The 12,643-nt window shown below is 41.9% G+C and overlaps 1 protein-coding gene across 1 annotated transcript; it reads left to right on the top strand.

Annotated features, from left to right (window-relative positions):
* The first annotated feature begins 480 nt into the window (after positions 1 to 480).
* LOC113150927 (protein HIRA) lies at positions 481 to 12,284 on the top strand. The gene is given in 26 exon segments (XM_026343680.1): positions 481 to 517; positions 2,044 to 2,106; positions 2,425 to 2,535; positions 4,353 to 4,443; positions 4,612 to 4,706; positions 5,176 to 5,271; positions 5,551 to 5,711; positions 5,865 to 6,032; positions 6,124 to 6,237; positions 6,493 to 6,563; positions 6,853 to 6,958; positions 7,350 to 7,571; positions 8,440 to 8,525; positions 8,612 to 8,699; positions 8,701 to 8,813; positions 8,902 to 9,045; positions 9,138 to 9,354; positions 9,588 to 9,695; positions 9,870 to 10,018; positions 10,152 to 10,313; positions 10,416 to 10,474; positions 10,763 to 10,868; positions 10,999 to 11,121; positions 11,214 to 11,377; positions 11,583 to 11,671; positions 12,168 to 12,284. Coding segments are annotated over 26 exon segments (3,060 nt in total).
* Positions 12,285 to 12,643: the final 359 nt, after the last annotated feature.

The following is a 12,643-nucleotide window of genomic DNA, read 5'->3' on the forward strand; positions in this document are numbered from 1 at the left end:
TGCGCACTGTAACTTAGCGGACTTCAAAATAAAAGTCGTATTAAATCAATGTTATAAACCGTGACAAATGTACTCATTTTTCCGTTCATGAGTTTAATTCATCGCACTAAACACATTTCAGAGAAGACATTAAACTGATGTCACGTGTTACCGACTCGTTCCTGATAGCATTTCTTTTAGGCGTCTACCACCTGCAGTACTATTGTGACAGCTGTCCTGCACGCGTTTCCTGTCCGCGGTCAAACACACCAGAAACACTTCCTGTGTTGCGTGGTGTCACCTCGTTTGTCGTCCGGCGCCTCCTCCTGTCTGGTGCTCGGATGCTGCTGCAGCTGCTGCAGGGATGGAGTTAAATCACAAAAATAGCGAAGTGTTGGACAGAGTTTGAGACAAAGGGAGTGCGGTTGGCGTTAGTTCCCCAGCTGAACTGATCGCTGGGTGGGTCTTTGTTGGGGACGTTTTTCGAAAAGTGGGTTGAAAATGAAGCTGCTGAAGCCGAGTTGGGTGAGCCACAACGGTAAGCTTGTGCAGGAATCTGTTGGACCAAGTTCGGCTTTTGTTGTCGGAGGGGGGTGAATTGATAAGAAGGCATGATGGTGCTGGTGGACGACACTTTGACGACTTGTTTGTCACTTCATATTCACTCACAGACCAGTCTGAATTCAACGACTGGACGCACACGTTGGCTGTTTAGTTATTAACAACAACACCCTCCGTCTTCATATCATGATATTAATGTTTGCTAACCTTAGCTAGCGAGCTAGCTCGGATGCCCCGACATTAGCTAACTTATCTGCCAGATGACCCATGTCGAAGCTGCTGTCTCAAAGTGACTTCTTGCTGAATGTTTGTCACGACCTCTGTGACATTTTGGCAAATGCAGCTTATTTTGAGCACAATCAACCATCTTGACCTGGGACTGAAAAGTGTCTCTAACCTCCAGGTTGTTTGTTTGGAGAGTTACCGCTGGAGAAATGACCCGAGTTCAGGTTACAGCTAATGTTAATGTCGTTACAGCAGATAACGAGACGTAATTAATTAATTTTAATAGTAGTCATTTAGTCTGTGACACATACTACACTTTTGCACGTCTGTAATTAACTAGAAACCCCAAATATGATCTTAAATAAATAACCACCCATCACTGACATGATTTTCAGCAGCTTTCTCATATTTCTGGTTGATAAATGACTGATGATGATACTAACTCATGCCCTTTGTCACTGAAGATGACCACTTACTGATTGGAGTCTGCTGATAAAATGTCGGAAATCTTTAAATATCTTATTTTGACCAATTAACCGTGTATTGATGTTGATGATGTATGATAATGTACCTGATGATGTACATTTGAGATGCTGGAAAAACAAAAATACAAAACATGTTTGGCATTTGTGCTCAGGAAATATTAAATGTAATGATTCATCAATATCAGAATAGTTCAGTCTTCTATTGCGCCAATAATTGATTAATCAACTAGTTATTTCAGTCCACAGAGCCTTTCCTTCTAGTGTGCACAAGTTAAAATCATTTATTTTAGTATTTAGCTTTTGAAGCGTCCTTCCAAATGTAAACACAGACAAAACATAATCAGCATTAAATAATATAACAGGGCTGCAGCTAACGATGAATTTTTCTGTCCCTTTATCTGTGGATAACTTTTATAATAATTTATGCTGCATTTACCATCATTCGCCAGCTACTAAGTGTTGTGTCCTGTATTTCTACTCCTTGTTTTCTCTTGGACGGTCTTCTAACATTTTGCTGTCATTAATCTAATGTTACAAGACTGAAACCTTTGGTAATTTTTCCTGCAGGGTAGTAATTGTGTTGGTACTGCACAGATACAAATATCTGCATAATAATGAAGGGATTTATACATAAGTTGCTTTTACTATGCTGGTTGAGCTAATTTGCAATCACTAATGTAATGAAATGTCCTGAGTTGAGTTGAAATGCTTTCTCCCTTCATCCTTTCTCCTGCTCAGTTTATATTATCTGCTCGTCTGTTTGATATGACTAATTGAATGTTATGTTACACAGGCAAACCCATATTTTCAGTTGACATCCATCCTGATGGCACAAAATTTGCAACTGGTGGGCAAGGTAAGATGCCATACTGTATTAAAGACACTGTTGTTTACATCGTCCAACACTGTACCTGCTGTGTTGTCCTCGCGCCTCAACTTGCCTATACTTGCTACCTTCTGTGCGTTTGTTCATACATGATGGCTAACTGGCTTATTGTTAGAACCACTTGAATTACTATAAAAGAAGCTCGTACATAACACTACTGTTTTGTTTTTTAACCTCGATGTTAACATCAACAGTATTGGCAACAAAAGCAGAAGTTCACAGGGAGGACATTTTGTTTGTGAGTGTATGGGTTGTGTATTTTTTTAGTAATGTTAGATTTGTGTTCAGGAGAGGATTCTGGGAAGGTGATGATCTGGAATATGGCACCAGTCCTCAGAGAAGAGGATGAGAAGAATGAGAATATTCCCAAAATGCTTTGCCAGATGGACAATCACCTGGGTAAGAAAGCCATTTTGAAATGGCGCCTACCAATTAATAGATTTGTTGAGTGTTATCATCCTCATGAACAGCTCTCTGGGTAGGTCTCCTGTTAGGTTTCTGTTGTAGTGACATGAATGCAAGAAACATTTCACCGTGAGTGCTTCTACAGAGAGAAACACTAAATAGATGAATGTGTGGTCTTTTAGAACAAGGCTGGATTATGCAACATTACCGTATTGAAACTGCAATAAACCTATTTATATCAGAGACTGGTCCTCAAGATAAGTGTGTGTGTGTGTGTGTGTGTGTGTGTGTGTGTGTGTGTGTGTGTGTGTGTGTGTGTGTGTGTGTGTGTGTGTGTGTGTGTGTGTGTGTGTGTGTGTGTTTTCTGCAGGTCCTTAAATGTCTTTATAAGTCAAAAAGCTTGATTAAACAAGTTTTGTATAGGTTGATTAATAGTAAGTTGGCGCTGCATGTTGCATTACACATTATTATTATAATAATAGATATAAGTGGAAAAATGTCTTGATCTTATCCAGAGGTCCATAAAAACATACACACCATCAACAGTGGGTTGATGGGAAGGTTAACAATGCCACTGGTAGTATGAATACTGATAATGTTAAGTAATATATTACAGTATGCAGAATTTAGGAAAAGCATTCCTAAAAAAAATATTAAACCTAAGTGTCTAAAGCTGAGCAGACTAATCATCTGTTGGATAAAACTCAAATACATGTTTTATAATGTACTTTTAGCATTATTTATACACACTGCTCCTTGTTCAAGTGGTGCTCAGGCTGAGAATTCAAATAAGTGCTACTGAAGCATCCATCTGTTCAATCTACACTTCTGTTTTAGCATTGCTGTCTTTAAGACTACGTAAAGGCTCAGACTACAGGCTGTTAATATTAGAAGATCCACTTAATGCTCCCAGTAAGGCAGTAGGCCTTGTTTTATCTGTGTATGTTTTCATTTACAGCACCTAAAGTAGCTCAAATTCCCATGAAGAGACTAAGAAGCTCACAGCGAAATAGAAGATGAAGCAGCGAAGGATCTGTGTGATTTGAGCCGCTTCCCGTGGAGATTATGTTTCACTGAAAGTCCTGGAGATAAACAGTTTACCCACAGAGCTACCCTCCACTTAAAGCTGATCTGTTATACTGTCAAAATGCAAATGTGGCTCTTCTGTAAACTGAGTGGCAGACTTGAAAAACACATGAATACTGCCAGTGTAGATTAACACAACATATATTACATAGATACCAGAACTCTTTTCATAGAATATTTATCACGCTCTGCTTTCCCAACACAGTCTTGACCTTGTCTACTACTGACCTTTCTTTATCTCTCTAATATTTTCAAACCCTTTTCTCTGTGAGCAGCAAAGCAGATACTGTTTTTCCACAGTCGGGCACCAAATGTCCTTGATTCCACAGACTGCTGCTGCTATTTAATTTTTATTCAGCACCTTTAAACAGTAGAACAAGTTCAGCAATTTTTCCATTTACATCTACTGATCTATGAACAGTTTCTTTTCAGCAGCCTAAAGGTTGGAAAAGCTGGATTCTGATGAGAAAGTTACTGGTTTGAATCCATGGACAGATATTGCTGCTGAGTGTCCAGTAGCAGAACAGTGTGTTTGTAATGTGAGTTTCCCCGGAGATTAAAATAATCTGTCCTGCGCTACTACCAACAGAAAGCAGTCAGATTTAGTATTAGGAATGGCCACATGCTATTCATGGCCACTATTTCAGCAGCAGCCTCCTCAGCAAAAGTCCATATGCTTTATATTTATACCATGAGTTATCTGACGTGTGTGTTTGTCTCTGCAGCATGTGTTAACTGTGTGCGCTGGTCCAATAACGGACTGTACCTGGCATCAGGAGGAGATGACAAACTGGTCATGGTGTGGAAGAGAGCTGCGTAAGTGTTCACTCACACACAAAGTGCAAATACAGATGTTGTATTGAAAACTAGCAGTTTTTCATCCATTACAAGACAAGTTTGAGGATTTTACTTTAAACAGGCAGAGCGGCTTGGTGGTGCCGTTTGATTGTGACTGTGTGTGTTTGTTTGTTTTTTCCTCTGTAGATTTATCGGTCCGAGCACAGTGTTTGGGTCGAGCAGTAAACTGGCCAACGTGGAGCAGTGGAGGTGTGTCACCATTCTGAGGAACCACACTGGAGGTAGGACACACAACAGACTTAATATATGAAATGTATGCAAACAAAGTCATGCACATCAAAAATGTTCTGTTTACACACTAAAATTTTAAAGGTATTTTCTTGTGAAGTCTTGTTTACACAAGCACAATAACTTATTTCCTCAAACTTAAAGAGCACACAATAACATTACATCAAGTGTATTCTAATGTATAATAATATAATAATGGGTGACCTACAATCTGGTACCTTCACTCTCTACTAGAGATGTCACAAGAAGCAATACTTCGGTACCAAGTTGACACAAAAGTCTGAAAATGTGACAGTACCTTATTTTTGTTTATTTTTTGTAACAGTACAGTATCTTAGTAGCTTCTCTAAAGTTTCCAGATCCTTATAAACCAAAGAGCAGACGGCTGTTGCTGTGTCAGAAACTCCACAAAGACCCTTTAACTTGTAACTCTTGATCTCACCATGTGAATTTTGTTTGTAGATGTGATGGACGTGGCGTGGTCACCTCACGACATCTGGTTGGCCTCCTGCAGCGTTGACAACACCATTGTTATCTGGAACGCTCGCAAATTTCCAGGTAACCAAAGATCACCCAATGATCTGTGAAAGTCAGTGGATGAATCTTTAAATCAATCCAAACATGCTTAGTTTAAAATTCAACATTTCTGCGTGTCTTGCAGTTTAACAAGGCTGCGACTTATGAATACTATTATTGATGTAGTTTACATAACGTCAGAATTTAATAGCAGTAAATCTCCAAGCTTAAAGAATTGGGGAACAAATTTGATGGAAGATATCATGTTTCCCTCTTGTAATCTCATCATCCACGTCTTTCTCTTTCTTTGCATCCTTCCAGAGATGGTGACTTGTCTGCGAGGACACACCGGACTAGTTAAAGGGTTAACGTGGGATCCGGTGGGGAAGTACATCGCCTCCCAGGCCGACGACCACAGCCTCAAAGTGTGGAGGACTGTGGACTGGCAGATGGAGGCCAACATCACTAAACCTTTTAGTGAGGTACTACACCGTGGTCAGCTGTGACTGGTGATGCTGTGGAAAAAACACAGTTGACATTTTTATTGCATATAAAATCTGCATGTGTTCTGCCACAGTCACAGTTCGACCAGTGACGATTTCAGTATTGTTCTCTTGTCTCTGTGTATCTCTCAGTGCGGTGGGACGACCCACGTCCTGCGTCTGTCCTGGTCTCCAGATGGTCAGTATCTGGTGTCGGCTCACGCCATGAACAACTCCGGGCCCACTGCTCAGATTGTGGAGAGAGACGGCTGGAAGACGAACATGGACTTTGTGGGTCATCGTAAAGCCGTCACAGTCGTGGTGAGGAGGTTTTAGCCACGTGTTCAATCTTTACAGGTCTACTTCATCTAAAATGACTGCATACTGACGGCTGTGGCCTCTATTTCTGTAGAAATTCAACCCAAAGATCTTCAAGAAGAAGCAGAAGAACGGCAGCTCTCCGAAGCCCAGCTGTCCGTACTGCTGCTGCGCAGTCGGCAGCAAAGACAGATCCCTCTCTGTCTGGGTCAGTTCACATACAAGTTTGTTCTTTAAAGATGAATATAGAATGTACATTCTGCAGGTCAGGGTTTCATAACTCACTTTTGTTGTTTGTTTGTATCGATTTCAGTAAATATGCCCCAACCTCCTGACAATAGAGTTGTGAGGGTTCATGATTCCATGTTGCATGTTAGATAAGTGCACCATGCTTTGAGTTAGCTCTGCCTGCTATGGTGATTTCCTTTGGTTACCTAACATTGTTTGTCTTTCTCCTTTCAAGCTGACGTCACTGAAGCGCCCCCTGGTGGTCATCCATGACCTGTTTGATAAATCGATCATGGATATTTCCTGGTGAGTTAAGAAAGCCATTGTTCGACCTACCACACATGCATTAGTGGCTCTTTTCCTGAGATTTTACACCGAGATTAAATGATTCAAATTCACATTTACACAGCAGGCTCACTTCAACCAAATTAATATTTACACAGTTATTTTTTTCAAGAGCAAATGGAATATGTGGATAAAAACTTTTACACTGTCTCTGGAGAAAATATTTCTGGCTGCAGTAGATTGTTTTGATTTATTGTTATATGAGACATCACTGGTAGTGGTGTGAGTTTGATGTCTGTGTGTGTGTCAGGACTCTGACAGGTCTGGGGATGTTGGTTTGTTCGATGGACGGAACCGTAGCCTATCTGGACTTTTCACTGGATGAACTGGGAGATCCACTGAACGAGGAGGAGAAGGTGAGAGACACATCATGTCATCACATCTGTCTACAAACACAAATCCCTTCTGATCCTCTGACTGTACAGTATGTTTGCCACGCAGCAAAGTTCTAGTCAGAAAATAGTGAAGGACTCACAAACTAAACTAGATCCAGTCTTTCAGCCTCTGTGTGTGTATAATAACAAGTCCCAAATCAAATTGAGCTGTTCTTCTCATTTGGCATCAAAGCAGGACAGAACTGCTCTAGTGCAGGTTCAAATCTAGCAACATGTAAAAACCCATTCTATGAGATCCTAAGATCCTATTTACAATCACATCACCTTCTTTCCTCTGCTGTATTTCTGTATTTCATCAATCTATAAATCAATATATAATAATCAAACTTCTCTTGCTTCTTTCCACCTACAGAACAGCATCCACCAGAACATCTATGGTAAAAGTCTGGCTATAACCAGCACAGAAGCTCAACTTTCCACCACCATCATTGAGAACCCAGAGATGCTCAAATACCAGCAGGAACGACAGATCTCAGCCCAGGCCAACTCAGCACCGGGCAGCACTGGACCTGAGTCCTCAGCCCCCAAACTCAACAGTGTGATGAACGGAGAATCTCTGGAGGACATCAGGAAGGTGAGAGACTGAAATGCAACAGATGGACTGATTTAATTTGAGGAGAGGCCCGTCCTTTACCATCTCAGAAGCTTAATCTGTTCAGACCAGCCACTCTTGATAACAGTACTTAACAGTAGTAAGTTGATTCATTTATATTTCTTAATAAGTCCTAATTGTGCCTGAATTGGAACTGCTCCAGATCTGTTCTGCTCAGTGTGATCATTGGGATTTCACCAGCTAATTAAGCCCCTCAGTTGGGCTGCTATGTAATGCTTTGTTATAGACAGGGGAGTTTCTAGCCTCCATTGTTCTTTGTCAGCTGCAGGGCGGTTTTAAATCTTATCCTTGGTGTCTTCCCGGCCATGTGTTCCTCAATATTAATTTATCCTGTTCACTAATGTGTTTATCTTTTATTTCAGTTGTAGGACTCTGAGGGATTGAATTCCATCTCTTTATGCCATCCTTTATTTTCTGATTCAACTAATTAAAATTTAAGGCGTACAATAATTTATTTTTTTATTTAATTATTTAAAACTCAGTATGCAGTCTTTGCTATATTGAGTTTGTATCATGATGCAGAACAACAAGTGTCTGAAAATATGTATATAGTATAAATAAGAAATTATTGGCTGTTCAAAGAATAATGTTTCACGTGTTATGTGGAATAAAATAAAAATATGTTAAAGTGGCAGTTTGCAAAGAAAAATAGTATCTAGAAGGTTATGTGGTGTTTAGACAGATGCAGTCGACAGTCACGTGTAGGACAACTTGGAAATGCTACATTTTCAAATATCAGTGCTTTATTTTATGCATATTTATGATTTTCAAAACAAATACTTGGTAAGATATTTTTGTATCTTAAATGTATTATTCCATCATCCTGCAGAACCTTCTAAAGAAGCAGGTGGAGACGAGAACCGCAGACGGCAGAAGACGAATCACGCCACTGTGCATCGCTCAGCTGGACACAGGGTAGAACAACACACCGTGTATATAACTGATACTTTGATCTACGACACGCCTGAGTCGCACGTCATCGTCTTCTCCTTTCTTTACAGGGACTTCTCACCGGCTCTGTTCAACAGTGTTCCCATCCTGCCCTCAGGCTCTTCCATGTCCTGCCAGCTCGCTCCACAGCTCAGCTCCTGATTCCAGCCCAGGACAGGCCTCCTCTCTGAGCCTCAGGCCCAACCATGACCCCATGCTCATGTCCCCTCCAGCCAGTGGCACCTCCAAAGGCCTGGAGGACAACAAAGACGGGTACGCTGAGCAGCTGAGATCAGGCTTTTACTTAAATGAACCTTGATCTTCTTGTTTCATCACTCCTTCTCTTATTTCTGGTTTCTAGTGTGAAGTCCAGTTTGTTGATCACGTCTGCCTCCAAGATTGAACCAATGAAAGCTTTGGACTCCAGGTTCACCGAAAGGTCAAAGGCCACACCAGGGGTCACATCTGCCATCTCCTCCACTGCTGGACTCACACCTTTAGACAGGTGACTGGTGTAGTATAGGTGATGTGTTTTAGCAAAACGAGAATGAAAACTAGAACAAACAGTCCCTGAAACACAGTATCTTTGTACAGCAGGCCAAAAGACGCCGTCTCAGCCATGAAGGAGGTTAAAACCAAAGAAGACACTAGCAGCGACAGCGAGGACAAGATGGCCACCATCAACAAAAACCTGTCATTCAGCAAGAGGAAACCCGAGCTGCTGTTAGATGGAGGAGAGGTGGTGGAGAAGAGGAAGAAGGGGCGGCCCAGGAAGGACAAGATGGCCGCTCCCATCGCCCAGTCGTTCAATCAGGTAGAGAGACGGCGAAAAGATAAACAGTATTCTCCTTTCATGTTGTGACCATGAAGACTGGAGCTATGAGGCAGCAATATTATGCGTGTGGAGCTGCAGTTATGGACGGAGGAGTTATAAACCAGATGTGTTCGTGTAAAAAAAGAAAACTGCTCTTTTAGTTTGAACCAGTAAAAGTGTCTTTACTGCTGAAAAGAGATAAATGACTGTTTTGTCCTCCTTCTTACTGTCAGATCACTCCTCCAGCAGAGCGGGAGCCCAGCAGGGTGGCAGCTCCTCCAGCTCATGTAGCTGTTCTCAGACTACCAACACCAAGCACACAGAAGGCGTTCAGTCTGCAGGTAACACTCATGCTCTCTGTATTTGATCTTTAGTGTTTGTCTCTCGGGGATTCAGTCTTCTCTGTCAGTTTCCTGCTGCATGTGGACATTTCAGTTTTCAGGACTGAAGAACATGCACTCAGTCGGATTGAGACTGTTTGTCACACACTCTAAATTGTGAATGTGTGTGTGCAGGTGAGCATGGAGCCGTCTGTGTTCCTGGAGGTGGAGAACGAGATGTCTGTGGTCGCGGGTTCGAAGCTCAGTCAGCTGCGATGTTCCAGAGACGGACGAGACTGGAACACGCTGCTGCCCAGCTCAGTGGTCACTGCTGCAGGGAGCAGGTGGGAGATGTTTAGAGTGTTTATACACATTTCTATGTTTGATTTGATTTAATTCCTAATTAAGATAGTTCAGGAAACATTCTAAAATAACTAAGTTAATAACAGTAACTATATTTGTCCTGTCATCCCTCAGTGACATCCTCGCCGTCGCCTGTGAGGACAGGATGTTGTCAGTATTCTCTTCCTGTGGGCGTCGTCTCCTTCCAGCCATCCAGCTGGCCACGCCGGTGTCAGCGCTGCACTGCTCAGCCCACTTTGTCATGGTTCTGACTGCTGGAGCGACACTGTCCATCTGGTAAGTGCTTGTTAAAAATGTGGCGCTCTTGATTTTTCTGATCTGTAATAGAGGTGGTTCCTGTGTTGTCTGTAGACTAAGTCAGATCTTTCCTGTGTGCAGGGATGTTCAGAAACAGAAGGCTCTGGTGAAGAACGAGTCTCTTCAGACTATTTTATCTGGTGAGAAAATGCTTTTTATGATAATAACACAACCAAGTTAGCAGTTTCCAGTTTATGCTGCCAGACACGAGATTGACATCCACATAAAAAAACACCCACTGATTTCCTCTTGCTTGTTTACTTGATGACAATAACCCATAAAAGAGTTTAATTGGAGATTTGCTTCTCATATGAAGCTAGTTTTAACCCACATTATTTTGATGTACTTCAGTCTCTCAGCATTTATCTCAGAGTCTGGAGAATCCAGTCATGTCATTCTGCCTAACAGCATGCTGTTTGTGTTTGAAGGTGCCGACACCACAGTGTCTCAGTCTCTCCTGACTCAGCAGGGAGTCCCAGTCATTGGGCTGTCCAACGGGAAGTCCTACTGCTTCAGCTCATCGCTGGAGACATGGTGAGAAATTAGTGTTTTGTGACAAACCTCATTTTATCCAACAAGTTACAACATATTAATTGTGTTGATTAATACTACAGTAAGTATTTGATTATACTGCAAAGATACTGACTGAATAACTCTCTCTTAGGACTCTGATAGCAGATAAAGGAGACTCTCTGGTGCAGTGTGCTGACTTTAGGAGCTGCTTATCTACCCAGGATGCACCTGTGTCCTCAGGGCCCCTTGCTGTAATGCAGGGGCGCAACCTCAAGTACGACTGATACTTCCTACCACAGTGTCTTTTTAACATAAGTTAAAATGTGTAAAGGGAAATAATTGAGAACTCTGTGTGGTTCCCTGCAGCGCTGGTCGGCTGGCGTCCCGCCTCTCGTCCACTCCCCACCATCTGCAGCATAGCATGACGTTGGCCTTCCTGGAGAATCAGCTGGCATCTGCTCTGACTCTGCAGTCAGCACAGGAGTATCGCTACTGGCTGCTTATCTACGCCCGCTTCCTTGTCAACGAAGGTCCGAACCATCGCCAACTAACGATTTCACTCTATGTCATGATACAAAAACACCACAAAATGTTTGGTCCTGGAAATGTTTCAAGTCGTCTCATTACAGCAGCAGTTTCACTGTTGACTTCTTCTAACAGTTTGTGTGTGTGTGTGTGTGTGTGTGTGTGTGTGTGTGTGTGTGTGTGTGTGTGTGTGTGTGTGTGTTTCTTCAGGCTCAGAGTATCGTCTCAAAGAGCTCTGTAAGGAGCTGCTCGGACCCGTCCACAAATCAGCAGCTACAGCCTGGGAGCCCACTACTCTGGTATGATAACAACATTCTGCTGTCTTCTGGGTTTTATTTTCAGTATTTTCAGAAAAGAAAGCGGTCTCCTTTTGCCTGTTTGGAAATAGTTCAGGTTTTGGTCAATAGACTGTGAATTCAAGGAACCTGAAGGTAAAGCTGTGAATAACCTGCAGACACATCCTGCAAACATGCTGTGGTTTGATGATTATTTCCTGTTTCATGTAAAGGAAAAGATAATTGTTCTAACACATTTTTTCACGTGCATCTATGTAGAAACATGTTTATGTAGAAATAAATGTACAGTTAGTAAAGACACTTATTAACATAATGCACAAAAAAGAACTGATAAAATCAGCCCTAGTTTAAAATGATACATCTAATTATTATTTAATTTGTTATTATGTGCTGTTGTTCTGTCACACTGTGAGCTCTGTAGTTTTTTGCCAGCTCTGAACCCACATGAAGTCGTTAGCATTCACATTGACAACTATTTTTTTTTTCTGTCTGTGTTCAGGGTCTACATAAGCGGGAGTTGCTGCGGGAGGTTTTACCCGTTATTGGTGAAAACCTGCGATTCCAGAGACTGTTCACTGAATACCAGGACCAGCTGGAGCTTCTGCGCAACAAATAACACACAGACTGACACAAACACACGCACTGACTCATCATGAAACCAGTTTGGGTTCGTAAACTCTGACTGCTTTCATCAACTTGGGAAGCTTGGAACGCTGCTCTGGCTGAGACCTGGAAAACAGTCCCGTGTTTTTGTGAGAACTTTAAAAACAGCCAATCCACAGCTTTGCAAGCACTTGGACTTAACAGTGCCGACACTCACTGGGGACAGCGGGGTGCTTACATTTTTTTTTAATCACGATTTCAATTTGAACAATTGTCTATTGTCTTTATTTCTGTTCAATGTTTGTCTTCTGACCTATGCACCTGTCCCCTGCCCTCCTAATCATGAACTTAAAGAGAGACAGTGGCCGGCAC

The sequence above is a fragment of the Anabas testudineus genome, chromosome 9 (genome assembly GCF_900324465.2).
Source record: "Anabas testudineus chromosome 9, fAnaTes1.2, whole genome shotgun sequence".
NCBI classification, from domain to species: Eukaryota; Metazoa; Chordata; class Actinopteri; order Anabantiformes; family Anabantidae; genus Anabas; species Anabas testudineus.